General features: G+C 38.5%; 1 protein-coding gene across 1 annotated transcript in view; it reads right to left on the reverse strand.

Annotated features, from left to right (window-relative positions):
- LOC138059132 (AP-2 complex subunit alpha-2-like) overlaps window positions 1-22,852 on the reverse strand; it is a 33,438-nt gene extending 10,586 nt beyond the window's left edge. Inside the window, exons 1-21 of the mRNA XM_068904666.1 lie at window positions 22,511-22,852; window positions 22,251-22,319; window positions 21,950-22,092; window positions 18,054-18,377; window positions 17,388-17,489; window positions 13,866-13,974; window positions 13,337-13,398; window positions 11,129-11,217; window positions 9,854-9,925; window positions 9,321-9,417; window positions 9,001-9,138; window positions 8,786-8,893; window positions 8,304-8,476; window positions 8,037-8,166; window positions 7,702-7,803; window positions 6,434-6,610; window positions 6,161-6,191; window positions 4,215-4,380; window positions 3,398-3,480; window positions 3,214-3,303; window positions 1,303-1,426 (exon numbers count right to left, since the gene is read on the reverse strand). Of these exons, the coding sequence (XP_068760767.1) occupies window positions 1,303-1,426; window positions 3,214-3,303; window positions 3,398-3,480; window positions 4,215-4,380; window positions 6,161-6,191; window positions 6,434-6,610; window positions 7,702-7,803; window positions 8,037-8,166; window positions 8,304-8,476; window positions 8,786-8,893; window positions 9,001-9,138; window positions 9,321-9,417; window positions 9,854-9,925; window positions 11,129-11,217; window positions 13,337-13,398; window positions 13,866-13,974; window positions 17,388-17,489; window positions 18,054-18,377; window positions 21,950-22,092; window positions 22,251-22,319; window positions 22,511-22,574 (2,453 nt within the window). The 5' untranslated portion in view covers window positions 22,575-22,852. The remainder of the gene's footprint in view (window positions 1-1,302; window positions 1,427-3,213; window positions 3,304-3,397; window positions 3,481-4,214; window positions 4,381-6,160; window positions 6,192-6,433; window positions 6,611-7,701; window positions 7,804-8,036; window positions 8,167-8,303; window positions 8,477-8,785; window positions 8,894-9,000; window positions 9,139-9,320; window positions 9,418-9,853; window positions 9,926-11,128; window positions 11,218-13,336; window positions 13,399-13,865; window positions 13,975-17,387; window positions 17,490-18,053; window positions 18,378-21,949; window positions 22,093-22,250; window positions 22,320-22,510) is intronic.
- Between the last annotated feature and the right edge of the window lie 3,745 nt (window positions 22,853-26,597).

Raw genomic sequence — 26,597 nt, forward strand, 5'->3', positions numbered from 1 at the left:
ATACGGCTTCTCTAACGAATCGCTAAAATTAATGCGTTCCTTTTTCATGGACCGCAAAGGAAGGACTAAACTAGGAGCTGTGGTCAGCGACTGGAAACCAACCAATATGGGCTGTCCCTAGGGTTACAATTTGGGACCGTTTTTATGGAACATTTACCAAAATGATCTCGACTACCTGGACCGTTCATCTAGTCTTTCAATGTATGCTGACGACCACCAACTTTATTATGCTCATAGTAACATAAATGTCCTTATGGAGAGGATCAAGTATCAAGGGGAACGAATGTCGGCGTGGTATAAAGAAAACCATTTGGTTGGCAACTTGAACAAATATCAAGCCATGATTATCGGAAGTAAACACAAGCCATCTCAGCTGACGTTTGACATAAATGGCCATCTCATTAACATCACTGAGGGACTTAAATTATTAGGTGTCACTGTAGATAAGGATCTGCATTTCTCAGAACATATTTCAGCTACCTGTAAAAAAGCAAGTAGGCTGATTGGTGTTTTAATGAGGCTCAGGAAACTGATCCCTACCGAAGCTAAACTTCAGATTTACAAGACAGCGATTAAATCAGCTTACATATTGCAGCCTAGTCTGGCATTTTTGTAAGGCGTCGGATAGAAAGAAACTGGAACGCGTGAACGAAAGAGGTCTCAGGGCGGTTTTCTGTAATTAGAATTTGTCACACAACAACTTATTAAAACGTGCTAATCTGACTTTCGTATATAATAGGCGTCTTCAAGATATAGCAATATTTATGTTCAAGGTCAAGCATAAGTTACTCCCTAAGAATATTCTGGACTTATTCAGCGAAACGCCATCTAATTACCATCTGAGAAATTCTGATTTCTATATCCCACGATTCAACAGTGTCAGGCATGGGAAACATTCATTGACGTTCTTTAGACCACGACTTTGGTCCAAACTTAGCTCAGGAGACAGAGAGAGACAGACGTTAACGGCCTTCATGGCCAATATTAGAAAAAGAGATCTCGGTAGCCTGGTGGAGAACGACTTTTGTAATGGTAATTGTCCCACATGCACTTGCTAAATATAAATTTTTATAATCGGATAAAATCACAGATCCTAATTAAATAAGTTTTAGTTACTAAATACGTTCTTTATTATTGTAAATTCGAAAGATTATTGTATTTTTTATGTAGGATAGTGTCCCCGATTAGTAAGCCTAATACAGGCTAGCTAGAAGATTGACACTGAAATAAAGTTATTATTATTATTATTATTATTATTATTATTATTACCTATCTATTCCAAGAAGCTCATTGTGCAATTACCTGAACTGAAGGTCTACGATTGGATGAGCATTGAATTCCATGATGCACTCTACATTAATCATCTGTTTCATCTGAGCACCACCTTCGACGATTTGGGGCGGAGAATTGGTGTCGACTTGTAGACGTGAAATGAGTCAAGGAACTATAACTACTGGACGCTGTTGGGAGAATTAGAAACAATAGCGGCGAAGACAACGACAACGCCATTTAAGCAATAGAGGACGTTTTCTGTGTTTCCATAGCCTCATCTAAACACGAGGGGGAGTTTGGAGAATTCGAGACAGTTATGCTTTTATAAAATATTCCTCAAAGATGATTCGACAAATGAAGGAATATGCTGATACCGGGTATTTTTACTTCTTGATTGAAACAGTTTTTCTTGATACAGGCACATATTTCCTACCAGCCAATCAAAACGCGCGTCTGACTACATTGGTGTGATGTCACAGCCGTGTTTCCATACTCTCATCTTAACACAGCTATTGACAAATGAGAGTGGGCGTACTATCCTAATTATTTTATAATAAACGATAGTATTATTGGTTGAAAGGGGAAAAATACTCGTATTTTTGCGGTAGTTTGCATAACGACGACGTGAAATCACCAAATTTGAGGTTTCAGTGACAGCATGAGCATATCCATGCGAGCCTTTCAATCTCTCTTTGTACTCTGACCGAATTAGATGCACACCCAAGCCTTTGCTACCTATTTCAACAATAAGTTAACGCTCACGGTTAGCGATATTTTTTGGTTAAGGTAAACGCAGCTGTTTACTAGAGCATCTTTACTTGAGGGGAATCATTTGGGAACACGTTTTGACGTCGACTGTCTGTACTCCGAGACACACGTGGTTTTGAAGTTAAGGAGAAGTGCCACGGGACACTTCGTGACGCTTATTGAAATAGGTGTGCATTTAATGGGCCATTTCCGAGTTGCTGTTTGTCTCGGTTTCGAAATGAGTCTTCGAGCTCAACAACAGCCCTTTTCACGGTTAGTTTTTTCTCATTTGCATTCCAATGTAATCTAACGTGGGTGCGAGGCAATTTTGGGTTAAAACTACAAAATAGCTCGAAATTGCCTCACATACATGATAGATTGCATTGTAATGCAAATGAGAAAAACTAAACGTGAAAAGGGCTATTGCAAGGGAAATGAGTTTGATTTGCATAGGAATACCCAATGGTTGTGCACCAGGGCCCGGTTGTTCAAAGGCCGATTAACGCTAATCCCAGATTAAAAATTAACCAAGGAGTTCATTTCCCTATTCCCAAATGCTGTTCAACGCTGATATTCGGCAAAACTTTACATAAGAAGAAGTGAATCTTGAAACACAAAAATAAGCAAAACAAACTTACACCAAAAAGTTGAAAACATGAAACAATAGTTTACGCTAATCCTGGATTAAGTTAATCGGCTTTCGAACAACCGGGCCCAGGGCTCCATTTGAGGCATGTAGCAACTCGGAAATGGGCTATGGTCATATCTTACTCTGAGACCGCTCTTACGATTGTACGACGTGAATGAGATGCAGTAATCGCGAAAGACTTTCGATGGAGCAAAGTTATATCTTGTCGTGACGTTTTCGTCCATAACGACTCGTCCCTATTTTAACGTCAAGGACGACGACGAAGGTTACGAGAACACCACAAAATCATAGGTTGTAAAGAAAACTTTGTGACCTTCGCGTGACGCGTGATTATTGGTTGCGCACTCGCAAAAGCCAAGAAATGTTAAGAAGACATTGTGTGACATTGCGTGACGCAATGTCTGATAAATCATCAATTTTCTTTCCGAAGCAACCTCGTTTCCAGGGTCTCTATTCTCTGCCTCCTTTGTCTCTCTCCTCAACGACAAAAGAGGCAGAGAAGATAGAGACAGGAAACGAGGTTGATCTGGCATGTAAAAGGATATGAGTATTGAGATCATCAGGACTGTGAACAGTGGAGGAGAAATTAACAAATTGTGAAGACGTCTTGTTGCCATAAAATATACCAATAGCTCCTGTTGAAAGATAAAATGATATAGTGAAACTTCAAATTGGTTCATGGAGACAAAAGTGAATACTGCCACCCCAACACAAAATGACAAGACTTACCCTTTGTGTCGCTAAATTCTGATTTTATTCCAACTTGGAGAATGTCGTTTTCAAACAAAACGCCAGTGTTTTTGAACACAAATCTGTCAAAAAACAATGCGTATTCAGAGGAGGAATCCACGACCAGAACTATATGCAAAAACGCATACACTTCAGACTGTCAGTCCAAACTGACACTACCTGTTTAAAGACACTCCCAGTTAAAACAGAACACAAACAACGACACCATCTCTGCTAATGAGCCGTAACCTCAACATTTTTTATTTTGCAAAAAGTCAAATTTTATCATCACAAGATATGTATTTTACGTTGTCTTTCGATTTTGCTTCTAAAAGGCCACACGAGTTTACAAAATTGGCACACAATCACAAATCGATTTTCCATTCCAGTTTTGAAAGAATTTTTGCAATGAATAGGCGTTTTTACGTCACCACAGGAAGAGGCCCAAGTCTCGCACTAACTTCGCAGTAGGACAAACAACCTATGGTTTCATCAAATTTTTTTGAAACATTAAAACTGAGATTTTGAAGACAAAACGAAAGCAAGTTCGATTCCCAGACTTGGAGTCGTCTGTTGGTTCTTTATTTTGCTCCGAGAGGTTTTTCTCCGGGTACTCCGGATATCCCCTCTCCTCAAAAACCAACATTTGATTTTAGTAAGTTTACAGTGTCTCCAATTAGTGCTCCAGCGCTAGAAGACTAGACAACTCATAAATTTCCTTTCCTTTTTTCTTTCTTTATTTCACAATGGATGAATGGATATATCTCGGCAAGAAAAAAAAATTGAGGTTGGGGGCCGTTAAATAATCAAATCTTACTTTTTAAGATTCTCCTCTGTTCCAGGGTTAATGGTAGGAATACCCCCTATCACTGGCGCTGGTGTTGCTGCTGGGATGTCAAACACGTCGACAAGAAGCCCTCCACCCGCAGTATCTGAAGCTGCAAAGTTGTTTACGAAAGGAGCATTTCCTGTGCCAATGAGATCTGAAAAAGGTCAAGTTTTCGATTGAGTGCTGTAAAACCAAAGTAATTCCACCCAAACAGATGCAGACAATCACGAAAGGCTAACGGTAACTCAAAACAAACACAAGCAGCTAGCCAAAACTCTGCCAGGGAAAGCACCTCAGAACTGGATCTATTCAATGTGATAACGATGAAGATGATGTACCCTTGTGAAAGAAGAAATTGTAGTTCCTTGGCCGAGGAACAAAGCGACAAAAGAGAAAATCAGGGTACCAGGTAGGAAATGAATCTATGACCTCCACAACAACAACTGGGTGATCCAACCATTGAACAAGAAGGACTCCTGATGAGCTAGGTCGTTTTTCTAGGTGCTGATACAAATTGTCCCAGTGGTCAGTGATACACTTCATATGGCGTGAATCAAGACGACTGGAAACAACTAACTCAGAGTTCGTGCTGGATTTTGTATATAAAATTCCAGGAGTATTCTGAAAGTTTTCAAGAACAAGAAATTGAGTTTTCAAGGAATCTTTGTAAAAAGATTCTATGCCATATATCGTGTTGCAGTGTTTTCTTTGCTGAAAAAGCCTACCTTAATATTCTTTCCCACTTCCTGCGAGTTAAGTGCACGCATGGACATTTTATTTTATTTTTTGCATTTAATCTTTCCCCATAGTCAAATTTGGGCTCAATTTTTGAAATGTTTCTTTAACCTAGCATGGTCCAATCTCAACAATTTTCACCCAAGCAAAAATTCAAGGAGTTTTCGAGCAGCTTCCCACCAAATCCCCTTTTTCAAGAGCTTTTCAAGCGCCTTGAAGTCCAAATTAAAATTCCAGGGCTTTTCGAGGACTTCAAGGAGTAGCACGAACCCTTCTAACTACACGAATAAGTTCTATATTGTCCGTGGTCTGGACTTTTCCACCACGCCAAGATTCTAAACTGTTCTGGTAGAAAAAACGTTCCTCAAAAATTTAAAAACAAACAAAAACCGGAAAAATTTGCTTGTTCCTATTAACCATAAAAAAGGAGGCGCAAGTACAACTGTAAACCTCAACAACGAGCACAGAGAACGAGCAAGGAGAACGAGCAATTGTCGGCAAATTTGAGTGCAGCAAGGGAAGCCTCGAGCAAAAATGAAGTAAAAATTAAGACGTTTTTACAAGCGCAGCAATCCATAAAAAATCACTACAAGACCAAGAGCGACTTAAAACATGAAAGAAATTTTGCGAGTTCAAGAACACACTTGCCATAGAGCTCTAGCAGTTGTCCAAATGTTTCATCACCGTTCATAAACAAAATGGCCGCGTACATTAAGCGCCTTTCAGTGAATTTTCTGTCATTCTTTGTTTGGCCATACAATGAACATCTTACTAATCAACCAAGCTACAATCATCGAGTTGGGAAGGTTATCTAAATGAACTTCACAAGAGCTGGATTCTGTTAAGGCCCAAAAGAAATAGTTTCTCCTTCTCTTATATAGCTCCCCGTCTCCCCCCCACCCCTCCCCGCCCCCACACATTCAATGTTGGAAGGAAACAACGATTTCCTTTTAGATTCATGATGATAATGCAGCAACCTACCAGATGCTTGATTTTCTTTTTGATTCATCCCTTTGCATTGTACCAAGCAATTAACATAATGCCAAGAAGGTCATGCAAGATTTTTCAGCCTCTCAGCAAGCATCAAGCAATATTATGCAAACATGGCACAACATGAGTTGATTACATTTTGAAATTAGTCACTTTCACCAATTCACACAATAGCACTGAACCCTTAAGAAAACGTATGCATTACATACCTGCTTGTAATGCAGGATTTGAAGGAGGGAGCTGTAAAAAGGAAAGATGAAATCAATAATTATTAGGAATAAATATCTGTATAAAAATTAATTGACATTTTCAGAAAGGTATTACAGCAAACAAGCTCATGCATAGGGTTGGAAAATAAAATGAAGATAGCTGGCAGGCATTGTTGTATATTTATAATATTAAAGAGCATAATTATTTCTTAAAGCTCAAGATGAATCAGATCACACAAAGGCAACATATGGAAAGTAAAGTCGATAACATACATGCACAGGCACTTCATTTGCCACTGGAACTTGTCCATTTGTTGTTGGTTTTTCAGCAGGTTCAGCCTTTTCTTCCTTCTCGACTATTCCAGTCTTCTCTTGTTTCTTCTTCTTCAACTTAGCCAAGATGGATGATTCTCTTTCTGGAAAAGGTGGCATTTCTTCAAGCACAGTAGCCTGTCAAGAATATTCGGAGATTGTCACTTCAAAGAGTTTAAATCAGACCAACAGTACATGTACCAGCCCAACCCTCCCCTGAGAAATAAAACAGCATTCCAAACCCTCCATAAACAAAGGGTTTGTATCTCTTATCTAGGACCAACTTGAACTGGAATCAGTGATCATTCAGACAGTAACAGGTACAGCTCACCGCAAAAACAGGGCCAGGGGCTCATTTCTCGAGAGTCCCGAAACTTTAGGGGCCATTTTCGGGTGTCACAATCCCCTTTGTATCTCAAGAACGGAGAGGATTTTAGTCATCAAACTTCACAGTCAGTTTACTTTTTGTTACCTTGGAAACATGTTAAAAGATCGGCCTTCCAAAATAAGCGGTTGGCAATTTCAAAAATGGCTTTTTGGGCCTGAAAAGTTTTCGGGTCTTTTGAGAAACAGGCCCCGGGTGTCTGAAGCAAGAGTAGCACTAAGCCGATGGCCTGAGATTGAATCCACCTCTGACCAGCGTTCTCGCCACTGGTAGTGAGAATTTTAGCCCTTCCCAGTGACAGGGTAAGGAGTTAGATTAAAAACTGTGTGATGCGGGTTACTTTAAAACACTTTAGCCGGAGCTTAACAAAACCAAATTCGAAGTCGTTTTCATTTTTCCCAATCCTAGTATAAAAATGCTGTTCATTGTTGAAAAAGTGTCAGGAAGGTCTAGAAGCAAAGAAATAAAGTATTCACCTACTTGAAGTGTCACTTTCTTAGGATGTTCAGGTGGTAGAATGACTGTTAAGTTATAAGTTATCATTAAGTGTATCTTTTTTTTTTGGTTATAAGGCTACTCGGTTACAAGATGCACCATTAACGTTCAATCTTGTTTCTGTCAAGTTTACATAACATTGAAAATCACACCTAAATCTTCAGCTATAAGACGCATCCTAAACTATTGGGAAATGCCGTACTATGTTACCTTGTATTTCACATCAATTGTTCAAAATTACCGGTAGTTAATTACAGACATTTACACTTGTAAACAAGAGTGGAAAGAAACTTGCACATAATTATAAGCATTAAGAACAGCAAAAAAATCAAGGTCAATAGAAACTCACCAATACATCAGGGGATGCAACAGTACTAAGTTTCAAGTATTCCAAAGCTCTCTGCTGAATTTCTGCATCCGAATTCTTGAGGTTAGAATCACTTCGCAAAATCTGTTGAGGCAAAGCAAAACTTGTTAGTTAACAAACAAGCTCAGTAGGCATACAGGTGATGAATAAACTTGTTGCGGCCATTTCTTATATCCTTGCAGCAGGACCTTCCCATTAGCTTTAAGACTGACACGAAGGATTGGACAAAACATGTGTTGTGTGACTTTAAACTATATAAACTACATGTACAGTATAAGCTTTTGGGTATGTGCTGTAGCTAGAGACAATGGTCTAACCTCTTGAATGTGTCCCTTGATCTCTGGGAAAAGGTTAATAAACTTGACATATGTTGACATCAGTAAACCTCTTGTTGAAGAACAACACAATGGGAACTTGCTATGAAGAAGCTGGAACTGGACCATTGGACTGGTCAAGGGAGGCAAAAAAAAAAAAAAATTAAAAAGCACCAACATGAGTAGGTTGCTATTATAATGAATACATGATTTAAAAAGAAGAATTTCACCCATACAATAGCTAATTATTCAAAGAGGCAGTTGCTTTACCTCGAGCGTGGATCACCAGCGATAAGATTTCCAAACTCTCCTAAGATGTAACCACCGACTTTCACCATATTCTCATGGCACGATGGTGACTGCAGGGCCTCAAACACTGTCTTAGCTGCATAGCCTTGGATATCATCCCTGTTTATGACAATCTGGATCACACGATACCATACCTACACAGCAAGTTCAAACTAGTTAGTGTCGACAATATTATTGATGGACACATTATTGTTGCTTAACTTGAAGCTGCATTTAACGAGGCCTAACATGATTGTACGTACCAGTAATACAATTTTTTTTTTTGAATTCCCTCTCCTACTCTCGCCCAGCTGCCCTCAATTTTCCACTATATTATTAAACTTGCTACAGTTAATTGTGGGATCTAGTTCTGCAAAATAGGAACTTAATTCACTTATAATGGTTACTTCATGCTGCCCTTTAATTCACTGTCACGCAAGCAAGACTTGGCTTCCGCTACATACTTCTTCGCTGACATAATCCCCTGCATTTCTGATTAGTGTTAGGATGGTGTCCATGTACCAGGAGTAGTCAGTGGCAAACTTCTCAGCAAGTATTGCAACTTTTAGTACCTGAAGGAAAATTGTTCAGAGCCAGTAAACACAATGTGAAAATTTATTAGTTGAATTTTGCTTCAGAATCTAAAACATTCAAACAATGTTTCTACGTTATTCATTACCATTTCCTCCTTGATGGAATAATCAGCTGTTTCCAAGTACGTCAACATTTCTGACACTATCTCTTCAGCGTTGTTCTTATCACACATAGCATAAAGAAGATCAACTGCTCTCTGGCGCACACTGACATCACGTTCAGTCTACAAATCAAGAACAATAAACAATAATTATTGAACTTGTAGGGGTTTCAATCATTAGCCAGATCCACTGATCGGAGGCATCCTTTGGTCTTTATCTGGAAAACTGACTGCATGTACTTCTTTGGAAATGAATTTAATGTATGTTTAGCAACAGGAAAATGTAAACAACGAGATAAATTCACCTTCAGTGCTGAAACAACAGTCTCTTGATGTTTTCTGACAGCATCAGCTGAGAACTCGGAGTTGGACATTAAACAAAGACCTTCTAAAGCAAGATATCTGTAAATTAAATATTTAGGAAGATAATAATCATTAATTATCACAACAGACCACTTTTAATAAGTATACATCCAACAATTCCTAGAGTGTTTAGTACTGTGGTGTACATGTAGTATAGTGGATATTGCTTTCAGACTGCATCCCAACCTTCCTGTCTGTCCATGCGCTCCAAAGTTCACTCAGCTTTCTATCCATTTGAGGTGGGTAAAATGAGTACCAGTATTACTGGGGACAAGTTGTGCATGAAATAGGATAGGAGTGGCACTCAACTTTACCAGGATGACATGTGGTAGAAGCTATTGAAAAAGGAGCCTTCAGGTTGCCTCTGATCGTTCTTAGCCTCTTTGTCTTTGTCAAATTTCACTGATTCATCAAAGAAAGCGCAGTCACTTTAAATTCCATTTTGCCAAAATTTGAACCAAAGTAGTGAACATACCTAAGGTTGGTTTCCCTGTGTGTCAAAAACTGACCCAGCTGGTTACACCCTCTGATCAGCAAACTTTGTTCACTGTGAAAAAAAAAACAAAAACAACATAAATATTCATTTACTTTCTATGATATCATCTAAAAAAAAGTTGGACACTAAAAAGGACCAAAACAGAAGAATCTTAGGGTGCATTCGATTGTCCATATTCCGGAATAGGAATACATGGAATAGAAGTTAGAAAAACACATGAAAATTGTCAAACACTTGCTAAAATGCTATTTTAAACATATCTTTATCATCCTTGTTGCTTCAAAACGCCAGACCTTCCATTTTAAATCATCACTTCACGTATTCTTATTCCGGAATAGGGTCAATCGAACGCGCCCTTAGTCACAGTTGTTTTCTCACTTCAGGGATGTGACTTATGTGTACAGTATCTTCTGCACAAGATAATCTGGAGTGCAGTTCATAAAGTCTGATAAATCAAGCCCAATTTACTTGACAAAATTGAAATAATTTCACTTTCCAATTTTTAAATTATTTAAAATGTAGTCAAACAATAATCCAATCTTCTGTCAACACCAAAAGTGTAGGAATTGGCCATTGGCTATTCTCATGGAATCAAAAATCCTTTACTACACCTGCTGTATGACATAATTATTATTTGTAATTTTGAGTTTTAATGCCCTTTTCTACAGAGTTGATGTCACAAAAGAATAATACCCCATTCCATCAAAGAACTATTTTCCTTCATATCAGTTGGCTTTTTCAAAGTAAGCTAGAATGAAGACTAAATGTAAGCTACTAATCTCTGGTTTCATTTCTTTTGATTTTCAAGGGTCATAAAGCATCAGTAGAGTTGTGAGTGAGATTCTTGTTCAAAATTAATGAACCTTTAACTGACTCTTACAGTGAATCTACAGTGAAGATACAGCTTTGACAATGACTTCACTTAGATGTACACTGTATTTCCCAACAGTTTAACCCTTTAACACCCAAACTGGCTTAAACCGGCCAGACTTAGTATTTTACTCTGTCTAACGCCAGACCAATTTACTCGTTAATGGGGAACCCCCAGGGGTCAATGGGTTAAACTACTGGTTAGCTTGTTGGAAACCACTAAAATTAATAACTTTTTGTCCTGGACATGCCATTTTTTTTAAATTAATATCTTTCTTCCAACAGCTCTTAATATGGGCTTTGGTTTACTGGCTGGTGTTTAAGGTACATGTATTTAGTTGAAAAAAATGGCGTACCAAATGATACAACTATTATACTCCATACCTATCCATGTGAATAATCTGGTTTATAGCTTCAAAAAGTACAGCATTTCTTGCATTTGAGTGCTGGACTTTCTTGGATTTTGGTGGCTCCTATGGAAGGATCAGGATTAGTTCAAGTTTTTTCTTTTTTTCAAAAATGACAGGCCAGGGTGAATATTATAAGCATGAGTATCATCTCATTTTCTGTACAAGTCCTTAAAAGGAATGACCTGGACAGTAAAGAGTTAGCAAACCACAGAAATCAGCCACACAAAATAGCAAAATCTAGCCACAACCTACCCTAATACATCTTTAGGATGAAATTTGACTGCAATTGGGGCGAAATTTCTTAAGGTGACTGTATACAGTTTTTAAGCACTTATACTGCCATTTCTGCCATATTTATGCAGTTTTTGCCTGGAAGCTAACACTTTGACAGTCAATGTGTTCTGCAGGTTGTTACCATGGTAATGCACCTAGAATAAAACAAGGCCTAAAGGATGCTTCTTCCTCATTGCTGCCGCAGTGAGTGAGCCTGAAGCAAACGAACAAGGCAGCTCTGTAATCGGGAGAAGAACACATTTTTTTCTTCGAAATGCAAAGGATTATGGTCAAAGGCGCAAGGAATTGTAGTTCTAAGCGAATGGAGGATTTAAGATGCACAGTCAGACCAAATTGCTCATACATGTCCAATATACCCAAACAGATACGATTCGTCTCGTCAAACCGATGGTCCATTGGTACGAATGGTAGGATTGATATCGATAGAAAATGTCATTCCAATGGTGTTATTGGTGAAAAACAAGTTCGCTTAAATTACACCAAGTAGAAACGCGCTAATAGTTATGAATATTCCTCTTTCTATAAGCCAACCACACAAAAGATGTTCGCTTTCACCAATAGAACCATTAGAATCACCACTAACACCAACGGAGTCTATTTGTGAGTATTGGACAACCCTCAAATTGCTCATTACACAGAAGCCTTGACCGTCACACATCCAAAAAATGTTTTCGGAAACAAAAAATTAATGCCAATTCTCAAGTCTGAGCCATGCATTGTTTCTGAGTTATTTGTCAAAGCGATTCACGAAACTTATAGCATTTTGTATGGACACACCAACCCACCAATATGTCTGCTGGCAATCAACAAAAACATCTGGAGCTCACTTTGTGGTGAGAGCACTTACTGGTACTTTTCGCTCCCGAGATAAAATGCATGAGTATGGACACATCTCCTAATGCACTTGAAATGCTCAAACTTCTGAGATTCATAGGGATAGATATTTTTTGCAACCAAACAGCTTTGTATCATGGAGTCACGCAAAGTAACAATTTGGACATGTTTGAAACAAAAGACCGTAATTAACCTGTAAAACAGCTCTGTTTTTTAGTCTTCTGGTTTATTTTCACTTCTTTTATCACACTTACTTATGATTCATGGATATTTTCCACGATATAATATTATTGAAAATAGCTAACTACAAACTTTCGTTTTATTATAAAATAAACGGTGTTTGAAAAGTGAAAACTATTTCAAGCATTTGATGAATTAATGTTCAGTTATTGTGCATTTTTCATAGCAACTTTCAGAAAAACCTGCAAGATTCCATTCAAATCTCAGAAGCTCCGAGTTAATTTGTGGATACTGGTCACGCATGACAAAGCTTGACTGTAAAATCTCCCTTTAATTCCACGCACGATCCATCGATAAACTACTACAAGTCAAATGTTGGTTTTTGAGGAGAGAAGAAACCAGAGTTCCTGGAGAAAACCTCTCAATGCAGAGTAGAGAACCAACAAACTCAACCCACATATGATGCAGAGTCTGGGAATTGAACCCAGGCGACATTGGTGGGAGGCGAGTGCTCTCACCACTGTGCCATCCTTGCAAGCCATAACAATTACCCAAACTTCAAACAACATGAATACATGTACATGTATATATCAGACAAAGCTACCTTAGTGCTTCTTTTTCTTCCCAACTATAGGATTAATTTTAAATTTATCTTTGTCAGAGAGTAATAAAGTTGATCTACAGCTGTACTGTAATGTCTCAGTCAGAACACTCTATAAAATAAGATAATAGGATGATACTTCATGTGAAATATAAACATTAAAAGAATTACCGTATGACTGGTCAATAATAATTGAATCCCCTAATTAAATTTTATGAAAAAGAGAGGGATATTATGGTGCATCTGTTTATACAATGCTCTAGATTTAATTACCTGTGCTTTGTTCAAAATGGTTTCAAGACATTCATTTAATCGTGCATGGATGGCTGGATCATCTGAAGTCAGAGAAAGTGAATTCAGGGGGAAAATGAAACTGTTCACAGCATTATGTTTTATCCATACAAATTACTGAGCAATCATTTGAGACAAAAAAAAAAACATCTCTTGTTCCGTCTTCTTCACATGCACAGCATACAAACCTTAAGACTGTTTTATTATTCCCCTGTTTGTGGAGATTATCCCACCAAGCCCTATTCAACAACAAGTCAGAATTCTTTTCAATTTGACACAGATCTCCAGGCTTAGGGTACTATTTTACACATTGGAAAAACATTGTAAATTTAGTGCCTTTTCATTAATGGCATCCAAACAAGTCATGGAACACAACACAATGCAAGATAAGCTCAATTTCCAATCTGGTGGATGGTACAAATGCAATATCTTGAAAAATCAAAAGTCAAAATTCCATTAAAAGAAAAAAAAAACCAATACATTGTGCTACAAGATAGGATGGATTTCCAACCTGGTGAAGGATACAGCTGCAAAAGTTTAAGCAGTTTGACACACAGCCATGGTGCTGGAACAAAGTAATAAGTGTAATCTTGGAGGTCTGTGTATGATGATGTCACAATCTGTTGAAAAGTTAGTAAAGTTAGGACCATTTAAAACTGCTACTTGAGATTGTTTCTACATGTACCTCGCAGACAGTGGGGGTAAATACTGTCAAAAAAGGGTGGGGTTCAAAGCCCAGGTCTGGAGGCCAAATTCACCAACAGATTTGATACTTAACAAACTAACATAAAAACTCGTGTATAAGCCACACTTGTAGATAAGCGGCACTCCCAAATTTCAAGCATGATTTTGAAATTAAAAAACAACTTGAAAAAAGCACCCTGGCAAAAAAAGTTGTTTGTTTAATCATGATTAGCTTGCCGAAATCTAATGCTGTGTATTTGCGGCAAACTTAAGAAGATAATCAACTCTTAAAATACCTTTTAAAAGCTTATCTTTACTTGCATTTCTTAATTCTTGGGACTGACAACACTTGCCTTCATTGTTAGAGCCCAAAGTTGCATTAAAAATGATGAAATTTGGCAAAAAATAAAGCGCAGGGAACAATATAATACATTACATGCTTAGTAACCATGAAGTTATTTACAGTCTGGTCTGTGTGTGTATGTCATGTTTATGGAAGCCATCGATTGGAGAAAAAACGTGTCGCTAAACTGAGAGTTTACCCCATGGACTGCAGTAATGAAGGGCAACGAAACAGCCAGTCATTTGCCTCGTGAGTTCACTGTTTTCTTGCACACGGTGGAGAGATTAGACTGTGTTGAAGTGATCGGTTGAAGAACATGTTTAATCTTCAATGGTCTCACATATAAGCTGCACCCACGATTTTGAGCCCAATATTTTGGCAAAAAGATGCAGCTGATACAACAGTTTTTTACGATATTCACGTAACTGCCAATATCAACTTTTGTGGGTTGTTCAAAATAACGGCAAGATTTTGTAACTTCAAGCTACAACAAGTTGCAAAATTGTTGAGACACTTTCATTAAAAAACACCTTTTCCAGCTTCCAATAGCCACCGTATCTAGAATTTAAACCTTTTCCACTTCCCTTCCCCTCTCCCCCTTTAAATGTTGACTGTTTAAGTTTGCAACAATTTTTTTGTCTTGCTAGCAACACTGATAAGGGAGGGAGGGGGGCTGCAGTGTGAGAGATAATAGGTAAATTAATAACACCCCAAGAAGGTGAAGTGTCTCCACTATTTTTGCAACTTGTTGTAGCTCCCCTTGATGGTGTATTTTCATTGACGGAAAATAAAAGCCATTCAACGTCTTAACACTCGCATGATTGATCAGACTGTTTTGCTGTCTTTTTAAAATTTTTTTTTTCTCAATGGCCTCCAAAGTGACAATAATTACTATTACCGGTATTATATGGCCTGTGTTTGTAGCCGATATAACGCGTGCTCTGATTGGCTAATTGTGACTAAATTGTAAGGCATTATTCCCCCGTAATGCCCATGGGCCGATTACGGGCTTGCAAAAACAAAGCAAAAGGTAATTAAAAAGCCATATAATAAACTACTTACTAACCTCACTTGCTCGGGACCATACTGGGAATATTGGCCCTCGGTTGTTTTTGTATGGACCTCGCTGCACTCGGTCCGTACTGCCACGACCTCGGGCCAATATTCCCCAGTACGGCTCTCACGCTCAGTTAGTAAGAAGTTAGTGATACAGTTCATGTTCTTGGGCAAATACAGAGATGTATCCAGGTTTTCAAATTTGGGGGTCCTCTGGACCCCTTTTTGAAAAATTTGGGGGTCCATTGCAAAATTTTGGGGGTCCAGCTAATTAATATTCAAGAATTAATATGCGATCTATAATTTGCCTCTTAATTGCTGCTGCAGTACCCTTGCACAAATATAAAGTCTTATCCCTCCCAACGAATATGTACTTAAAATGATCAATTTCTTTGAAAATGTTGTGCCTATTGATTCATCAATCAAAATATATGGGCTGTCAAAGCTCCATCGATCACATCTGAAAACGTCTTGAGGAATCCATATGCTGTAGGAACTGTTGGCTCCAGTTGATAAACTATCTAGATCTCCACAGCAAAAAAAAAAAACAGAACTGAATCTCAATTTTCCGTAAAAGAGCATTATTTATTTTAACTACACTTGAGGTGTAATTTAGGAACAAAAGAGTAAACAAATGTAAGCGATCGATACACAGTTCATCGTCGGCCCGTGCGGCCTTGACTTCGCCATGGCCAATGTTAATAATCGAGTGATTGAATACATTCAAGTTTCATGTTCAACATGTTAATTTTAACACTAACTCCGAAGAAAAGTTGCATAATTTGCAAACAGAAAAATTCCGTGCAAGACAAGAACTGAGACGATGACACGTGTGCGCCCGGAATTAATATCAACAGGGTTGCACAAAACAAAAATTTAACATACTTTGCCGTTGGATTCTCTGTCATTTCGCTCATGATAAGTGAACTAATGCTTGAAATTCACTTGAAAAGCATGCAATAAACTGAACTTCGACTGAAATGTTTTATTATCACCGGCGGCAGATCGAAAGTGTCGCCGATTGTCTCGCCTAACAAATGGAAACAGCTCAGATCATGTCACGCAACACGTGCGAACTCAAAACTGAACTCCTGAAGCTGGACATAATGGTTGACAAAATGAAATTATTCGACTACAAAAATCCGTAAATAACAGCTTACCTTGAAATTTAAGGAACTCAATCATTTCTCCGTTGTGAGAAATGGGAATGTTCAATTTTCTTGGGAAATACGCCTCTCGCATGTTTTTCCCGGCGTTCGTAATTTGCATAAACATACATTCGATTTTTTTCTGCGTCCAATTGGACCATTTGTTCCATAATCTATGCGTCCAAAACGAAAACGAGTGCATCCCAGGACGCAATGACGCACTCTGGATACATCTCTGCATACATGTTTTGGGCCCTTCTCAGATCTCATTTTACTTTAGCCCTTGTCGTAAAATGAGTCTGAGTAAGGCCCAAAACATAAACCTGTAAACATAAACTCTATTGTTTTAATAAAAACTAACTGCCAAAAACGTATTGGGTGAAAAAGTTGTTCCCTTTCTTAGAAAAATCTGACGATTTCATAAACGTAAGAAGAAGCACAAGCATTGGACCCACCTCAACTGATTCAGAACCTTTGTGCAAACCTTGTATGGATTAATTACCAATTAGACCCTTCGCCCACGAGGGCTACAGGTCAATAGCCCATGAGTGAAGAATTGTTTTAGTATCACCCAACTAGTTGGCCAGAAAAGGCAATAATAAAGTTAGCAAGTGCAAGTTAAAGAAATACTTGTTTGGGAATAAAACCAAACAACACGTCTCACGCTTTTCCCTACTCAAGGACTATTGCTAATAGTCCTCTAGTAGCGTAGCCAATTAAAATGCAGGATATTTGCGTTAGTCCACTAGTTGGGTGATACTACTAATAATTATTATTACATTAGTGGATCACAAACACTTACCCTACTTAGTCTTGACACTGCTAGTTGGACACATCCTTTGTAATCATCAGCATAGTGATGGACAACACCTTGAATTAGACTAGCGGCAGAGGTGACCACACCCTTAAGAGAAGAGAGACCAAAATTTATTTCAGGTTGGATCATAGTTTTAAGTTTAACATTTAGTTTCAAAAGGTAACAATTTCCAATTTAACTGGATTTAGCTTCTGACAGCTAAAGGATGAAGATGATAATAATTATAACCTCTTACATTTTGTACTTTGCTGTTGCTTCTCCTACAGCCTGAGAAAAGCTGATTTTATTGGTCACCATTGGAAAGTATTCACTCCAGCGTATAGGACAAAACATTTTAGAATACCCTCCCCTACCCAAGCCAAAAAACACTTCATCAACTCCATTTCGTTTGGTCCGCAAAATTGAATTGAGACTTGATCTATAGAGTGTTTTCAAGTGATGTCACAGCAGCCATGTTGGTGTTCCTAAACAATGGAACAGCAGCCATGTCTGTGTTCCTAACTAATCCTCGGGGAATTAAGCTCTATTATCATGCAAGCATTTTCTTTTGCTTTGGTGGAAAAACAAGGTTACTGATCATGTGAGTGAGAACACTCTAAGGACTACAGCAAGAAACATAATAAATTCAATTTGTTGCCAAAAAATACTTACCAAGTGCTTGTCATTTAAGAGCTGTACTATTCTTGATGTCCATTCTCCAGGAGGCAAGATGTCTGTTTTGAGCCTAAAGAGCTTCAACACACAAAGGGCTGCACACTGTTTGACGCTATCATTTGTATCTGGAGAGACTAACAGCTTTGGTACTTCTTTTCCCACTGCTTCAACCATCTCATCATTGCCGATATTTGCTATGCACTGGAGTGCTAAACAGACATTGATGGGGTTGCGACTGGACAAGTCATTCTTGATACTTTGAAGAATCAGCTTGATCAGTTCACTGTTTGCACTAACCAAGACAGATATAAAGAGGTAGCCCTGCAAAATAATATTCAGGGAGGCTGTAATGTACTTTTTTCCTTCGGACAGCGAAAAACAGTTATTAACCAAGCAGATATATCTCGTAGTGTATAGGCTTAACATGATTATGTACCCGTTTGAAAACGGAGAGGAAGGGTTGCGTTTTCAAGCAAATATGGATATGTGTGGACAGGGCCCTTATCTGACTGCTGTCCACCTCAACCTATTTGTGCCCAGTGGGAGGAACTGCTTTGTATGTTTTAAAGTGTGAGACACTTTCTCCTTAAATGAAGTTACAAGTATCCTTACAACTAATTTAAAATGAGGCTAAATATAATTTAGGGAAAGTTAAAAACAAGCCAATACAGTAGTTTTGCCTGGGATACTTCAGGGACTCCAAGGAGGTTTGCAATGGCATTGCCATGTGCTTTGGCTCGAGTTGCTTTTTCACTTTCTTTCCTTCCCACCCTCCTGGGTGATAGGGAGGTGGACTGTGGTCAGTTGCTATGGTGACCTACTTGCTGATTTCTGCCTCCTCTCTTGCTACATGTACCTGAACGTCACCTACCCTCCAATACATGTAAATTGGCATAGTGTGTTAACTGAAATCTTGATATACAGCTAACTTTTAAAAGGACTGATAATTCTCACACATAGCTGTCAATATGGTTTAAGGTGGTTTAAACCAGCAAAACTTTAGGAATTTTGACAAACACTTTTCAATGTCATATTTTAAATGGTGATTTCAGATATTAACTTTTTAAAACTCTCTCAAAAGCTTCAGTAAGCATCTGTTTAGTATAAACTGAAGGAGATGTACAGTTCAGTTGAAATGTCACAGACCACACATCAATCAATTTAGAAAAGCAAACTTTTGTGTCATAACTAAGTTTATTACACATAACATGAGAATTTTATTCCATAAAGCTCATTTGTACAAATCTATACGCTTTATTTTCACATGTGAAAAAGGCCTATACAGCCAATCAGAATGGCGTACAGCTCTTTCACATGTGGAAGTATAACCAATCAACGAAAGCGTAAAGGCGTTTCCATGCCAATCACTCGTGCATCTCGTGCAAATCGTGCAAATCGTACTTTGTTATTGAATTAAATTAAATTTGCCTTTGGTTCTATTGTTAGTGAGTTTTTGTTTCTAATTCGCGTTCAGAAAACTATTTTAATGAAAATTCTCATGTTATGTGTAATAAACAGTTCACGACATAGAAAGTGCTTTGTACGGGGTTTTATTCACTCGTTGTTTGTGTCAAAAACCCTCACTCGCTCGTTCCTCGCTCGTTCGGGTTTTTGACACAAACAACTCGTGCATAAAACCCCGTACGCCGCACTTTCTATGACGTAAACTATATGTATATAACAAGCATGACCAACAAATGAAAAAAAAATACAAAAACATAACTAGCTTGCAAAACATGAACATAATAAATGAATGAAGAGGGTAGTTTCTAAAGAAACTGTGGTGCTGCGTCGGTGGGGAAGTAGTATATATCATATATCATGAATATAATAGGCTAGTACAAAAATTGGGTATTAAGTGATGATTTCGCTGATTTTTTTCGCCTAAAGTTTGCACATAGACTTCTTTTTATTTCAAAAACCTTGCCTTGAATTTTATCCCTAGTCTGCACTTCGTTTCTGTGAATATTATCATAATTACTGTAAGAAGAAATCACTGTTTTTCTTGGCAGTGTCTCTCCTTGGTTTTCAAGTGACATCATCAAAATAAAAAAAAGGAATTCTCACTCCTTTTAACATTTTAGATTAATTGTTAGTTATTAGAACAGCTGAAAGCTTATCTTTTCACAAATTTTCAGTTTGATAGGGATTTTCATGTGATAAAGCAAGGTTGAATTTTTAAGCTTTTGCATGACACAATATCAAAATTGTGACCAAGTATGCTGTCACATAGGTTAAAAAAATTACTTATCTGCAATCTGAACAGTCCATGTATGAGACTAAGTACTCATATAGATGTTTATGAGCCCTCAGAAGACTACAACAGGCTTTTTATAGCAAAGCTCGATGACATATGTTTTTGTAAGCTTCTGGCCACCATATTTTTTACCCTTCAGAGGGACACAAACATGGCATCTCCATACAAAGCCTTATAAATTTGAGTAAAAAATTTCTTTGAATATCTCCTGCACAAAACATCACACAAATCTGAACCTTTGCGAGACTTTTTAAATATTCATCCTCTTTTTTCTCTTTGATTCTTGACTTTATTTGTTACATGGTTTTGATGATGGTGTGACAGTGAAAACCAGCAAGGCCTTTTGGTGTCTGAGAAACAAAAGATGTGAGTCATATCAAAAAATTAATGGGAAAATGTTCCCTGTAAATGTTGATCAAAACAAGGAATCACAAAATATTTTGTCCACCTCACTTTGCAAGCCTTTGTTCTGAACAAGAAGTTGCAAAAACTGCCCAAATTTCAGCTGAACAGCTGCTGTAATTATCAGGTAAACACTGTCACGCTCAAATAAACTACAACAATAAATTATTGTCTGTGATACAATTGTATCCTGTTGTAAAAAGCAATACTTCCCTGAAAATTCAAGTTCTAGGCAAGTGGTATCTGTTTTAAGTCTGCCATCAGAGTATTTCTGAAATATTACTGGTAATCCCCCATTTAAATAAAGCTAAGTAGCATTTAGTTTTTACATCAAATTAAGCAAGCAGTTTCAATGAAGAAAAGGAACAAATTGAATATTACAAGAGACGGGGCCATGGGAAACGAAACATTTTACTGGGATGGCCTAACTTAGATGGTTTGAAAAACATTAATAATTTTGTTCATGCCCTGGGTGCAAGAGGCGTTTTTTGTGAGGAAAGAGAGAATGCTAAATCTTTGACTGATGACTATGAAACACATCGCAATATCTCACAACTTGGAAAAATTCCGATGGAACCCAAGGTTGATAGCTCAAGAACAATGTTCAATGTCATCTGCCTCTTTCAGCCAATTTTTTTCAAAATATTTGCTTGATGATGGATTCCCTTGATTCCCTGGCACTTGACCAAAAACCCTAATCTGCTTTTGTATGTTATTCGATTTATTAAATCCATCCTAAATATTCCCATTAGGAGGCAAATAATTTGAGTTCAAAAAATGTATTTCATGGTGATTCTCAAAATAAAGACAACAGAAATTGGGATTAAGTAGAGAAAAAAAAACAGGTTATTAGAATACTACTTTAAAATAGAGGTGTTTGGACGATTTTATACTGCATAATGAACATTACACGGAATTACTGTTATCAAAATGGCTTCAAGATCTAGAAGAAGGGTTTATTTTTTCTTGAAGACAAATCAAGGCATTCTTAATATTTGTTGTTTTTACTACTTCGCCAATCCATTGCTTCCCAAACTTATGCTAAGAAAAAAATTGAGAATTTCCTTTAACAAATTACGAGCAAATCAACGATTAAGGGATCGCTTGTAAATCGATCTTGCTCGTTATGTACAATTTTTGTGAGCTCAACTTTCAAATGTAGCATCAATTTGGCGAGTTTATTTAGACAAAAAGCAAGTAAGCAAAATAATCTTAAATGTAAAAATATACTTACAATTTGCTTTTCTGTGTATTTGTTCGACGAGAGCAGATTTACTGCTTCCATGTGACCAAAGTCGATGTCATGACCCAGAAGGAAAATAAACAGCAACTTGCACACGTATTTTTTCTTTTGATAACCGTCTAACTGTTTATCACCTTGAAAGAAAAAGGAAAATATACCATGTTGGAAAGAATTTCACCTTTGGCCTAGCAAACTTTGATTGTTAGGTTGAGAAGAAGTTAATCCTTTATTCAAATCGGGTACATTCAACTCGACACACCAGCGAGTATACATGTGTACTTGCTTCATCTACCTTTGAATTTATTTCTAATATTTGCGAGTTCCTTGTTGATTCTTTTCATTTCTGCCTCTTTCGACTTGCCTGAAACAAAAGCGCATGTAAGTTCGTGAGTAGGCAATTTACAATACCTTGAGAAGTGAAGCGGTAAAAATCAATCTAACACAAGATACATAATTTCGAATTCACCACACGTGTCAAAATGCCTGAAATTGGCCGAGAAATGAAATCGATCGCGACAGTTAACGAAAATAGACATTGCTATGTTAACTTACAGTTCCGAATGTCGGAAATAAACACGGCTAAGCCGCGCATTCCTTCTCCCTTTACGGCAGGCATGATATGAAAATGGTGTACTATAATTCCACCGCAATATCAATGTCTTCAACTGACACAGCCCACTTCAATGAGTACCCCCGCTTCGAGCGCCGATGCACATGTAATCTCCGCAGATGACAATCTACAGCGTTGTAAATTGGACAAAGAGGCCCTACTGGTGGAAAACGTTGGACGCAGCTGATTGTCAGGGAAGGAACGAGGTGTTTTCCTACTCTTGTTCTGAATCCGACACGGAAGATGGCAGCCGCCATCAAACGATTTCCAGAGCGAGGCCGAAAAATGCAGCGCCCCCAATACCATACGCCATGTGGACAGCAAACTTTTGATGCATTGCTATAGAAGTTCATATAAAGTTATTATAATGTACCCTTAATTATCCACTTCAGTAGCATTGTTTTCTTTAGGCGACCCACCTAAGTAATGTTGAGGTGCTTCGATTGAAAGTAAGCCCGAAAACATCCAGGCTTGAATTGGACTCAAAGATGGTTCTGCAGTCTTTTGGAATATGCAACTGCTTAACTAGTTACTCTCTAAGGCCGTAGCCAGTATGAGGCAAACCGAGGCACTTGACTCAGTCATTTTTTCGTGAACTTTTAAAATAAAGCGTGATTTCAGTGCTGTCATCATAAACACTTAAAATACCTACGAAGAGAATTAAACCACGGACACTGCCTCAGTCATATATTTTTTTTCTGGCTACGGCCCTGATCAGGCCCTGGTGTAATTATTTCACTGACATTCATCCCAATTAGATAAAAGCTCGTTGCTGACTATATTATGTGAGCAAGAGTCCATCATGGATTCTTGATGTGAGTCGACACCAGGCATTCGTTTGTCCATGCAACAAGCTCAATAGGAAAATGACCAATGTTGTGAAGGTGAAAGCAGGAACCAATGACCAGGAGCTAGCCGGAACAACAGCCATATACTCCATATATTCCTGTCACCCCGTTTTAACAGACCGATTTATTTTTAGCCCGGGGGGGGGGGGGGGGAATACTTCCTATTCATGAGCTAATGGGGATGTGCCGCTGGCCGGGAGTCGCATTTTCATGACTGGATTGACTATAGTGGGGTTCAATTTTCAACAAAGTTCCAGACAGAGTTACCAGAATGGGGTCGCAAATTGTCGGGATTTTGAGAGTAAGAAAATTTTGGCTAGATTCGCGGTAAAAAAAAACAGTTGTTACAGAAAGAACTGTAACGCTGTTGATTTAATATTTACTTGTCGCATGACACTCCGTTTTGAAATTACAATTAAACGGCTTTACGTAAACAGAATGTGATTAGTTGGGGTCGCTTAAATTACATTTATCTAAAAGAGAGACCAAGATGGGTTCTACAATTGGCCATAAAATAGACTATAAAGAGGTAGGGGTTCTGAGAGGTCAGCAGCACATACACAGCGAAAAGTGACCCAAGTACCCCCCTACCCCCTCCGGGGGGATTTTTAGATTGTATTTCCTGCAAATGACACTTCCGCAGGAGACCGATCTCCAATCGCAAGAAACTATTTAAAACTTGACGTCATGGCGTCACCGAACCGGAAATGCCTTTGTTTTTTGGGGAAAATCAAAGTAGTCTAAAAATAGATCGAAAATTTGGTTTTATCAGCGGAGTTGATAATGTAAATTGGCCACCTACGGTGACCAAATTTTTGTATACTACTTCCCCACCGACGCAGCACCACAGTTTCTTTAGAAACTACCCCCTTCATAAAAATAGATCGGTTTGTAAAATGCCTTGACATAGTATGGGAGGCTTAGTATGGGAGTTGTTCGCTCCTAGTCATAGGCACTAGATCAGAGCAAATATTGGATTTTGAGGAGAGGGGAAAACCGGGGAGAACCTCTCAGAACAGAGTACATAACCAACAAAGTCAACTTATGCCCCCATTCAAGTTTCAGTTGGTTTGTACTTGCCATAGACCTATATCATTTAATGTCCAAACAAACGATTTTGCACTTCTAACCTCTCATTCAGTGTGAGGCTAGACGTGCAAAGACAATGCAAAGAAAAAGCCTTTATTCCCCACGAATTCCAAAATGGTCGCCAAGTGATAAAGGTGTATTAGTTGAGAAAAGAGTGCGAGATGTTCAAGGCGAATATCAAATTTTCTGTGGGCCGCAATCTTTAATAATTGTGACGTGTAAACGCTTTTGTTTAATGTAAACAAAGAAACAGTAACACGTCACCGTTCACGAGTCTTCAAGACGGCAGCGACAAGGAAATTTCAACAAGAAGCTGAGCGATTCCGAGATTCATTTATTTCGCTTTCTTTGAAAAATCAAGTTGTTTTGAACAAAGCTGATTGTAAAACTCGGTTTGTTGAAGTGGATGGGTCGGACCGACTCGTCAACAACCTCATTCCAGCTCCGGGGGGGAGGGTGGGGGGGCGCTGGACGAGGCGGACAGCACATAAACTTTTACTGTGTAATTCTCAACTCGTGTTTACACAGAGGAGCAGCGACGTTCCCTCTTGAAATGATATCACTCTGGTCACCCTTTATTTTGTGCAAGAAACAGCGTAACAACTAATACCGCGGCTCATTAGAGACCGCAGGCCTCTTCTCTTCCCCAATTAGAAAATTCAAGTGTGATTTCGGTCATAAACGCGGCCAAAGTGTTTCGGTCACTAATTGACTAAGGGGCCCAATGCAATATCTTTAGGGCTCGAGTCAAGATAACTTGGGAGGCAAAGCTTGAGGTGAGTTAAGCATTTTCTTTGGGAAAACGGAGCAAAACGGAAGTTTATAATAATTCCCGAGAAGTTATGTGTCAAGGTTTTACTCAAGTTGTGAACTCTTATGAGACCACAGCCAAGAATTCGGCCACGTCGACACGCATCCCTATTCGTTTGAAAATGCAACATTTTTTCTCCGTTTTCAAGAAAAGTCGCGTCCACACGTACCGTTTTCGCATCGTTTTCGCCCGTCCACACGCATACGATGAATCGATTTGAAAACGATAACCTGTTTGACGATAACCCGACTGCGCATGAATATTCGTTTTTACGATAACTATTTGGGCTAAACGTCATTTAATAGTGCTAGTCAAGAGCCATAATTTCAATGTATTTGGTTTTTAATTCGTTTCTTTGACTCTTAAAAGTAAATACTTGTCTGTGAAAACATATCTTATCATTTGACAGAAATGTTTGAGCCTCGTCGTTTTTTCGTTGGTCTTAACAAAAAGTTTCTCTTTCCGTCTTCGAGAGTTCTTTCAAAACAGCTCCTCTCCCCGGGTTTCAAACATCGGCTTCTTTGAAGACTGTATTTAAGGCTTCCTGGCCCTCCTTGCTGGTACTGCTACACTCTATAAGCTTTACCAACTCGATGCTTTGGTCCTCACTAACACTGAGTGATGTGGACATCTTCATTCTATCTGCCATTCGTCAGTATGTAGTTGTTCTTTCTCTCCAGTCGTACATTCAGCTTTCTCGCACGCTGACTTCAGTGTGACTTCCAGGGCTAAGATGGCAGATCTTCACCTTTACATGGAAAAGTAATCGATGTAATTGATTACGTGTCGAGGCATCTTGCTGTTTCGCTCGTTTTCTTTCCTCGAGTAGTCTCCTCTCCTTGACCACGTACAAGTTTACATTCGCTACAGGCCCTTTTCTCGATTTCATCGTCTTCCGTATAATTCTTTCTTGGCTTGTGCCACAGCTGCATAACCTGCATTGGTCTATCCCCACAGGTTCCCATGACCACGCTTTATCGTTTTATTTTGCTGCATGGCTTCACTCGCAAATCGTGCACGATGTCCTGTTAATCTGGTATACCAGGACAAAGGATGTAACCGGAAGATTTTTGCAATTTTTTAGCAAACAGCTGCGAAGTTCAGAGGAACTCTGAATGTCTACTTCAAATTTGGAATTTATATTGACCCGAAGGAGAGAAAATACATCGCACGGGCTGGAAACCCCCAAGACGTTCATCAAATCTCTTCTCTTTGGCTGGGAAAACACTCAAGACAGCACTCGTTGGATGGCCTGTTATAACTTCGACTTTACAATGGAGA

The sequence above is a fragment of the Montipora capricornis genome, chromosome 8 (genome assembly GCF_036669925.1).
Source record: "Montipora capricornis isolate CH-2021 chromosome 8, ASM3666992v2, whole genome shotgun sequence".
NCBI classification, from domain to species: Eukaryota; Metazoa; Cnidaria; class Anthozoa; order Scleractinia; family Acroporidae; genus Montipora; species Montipora capricornis.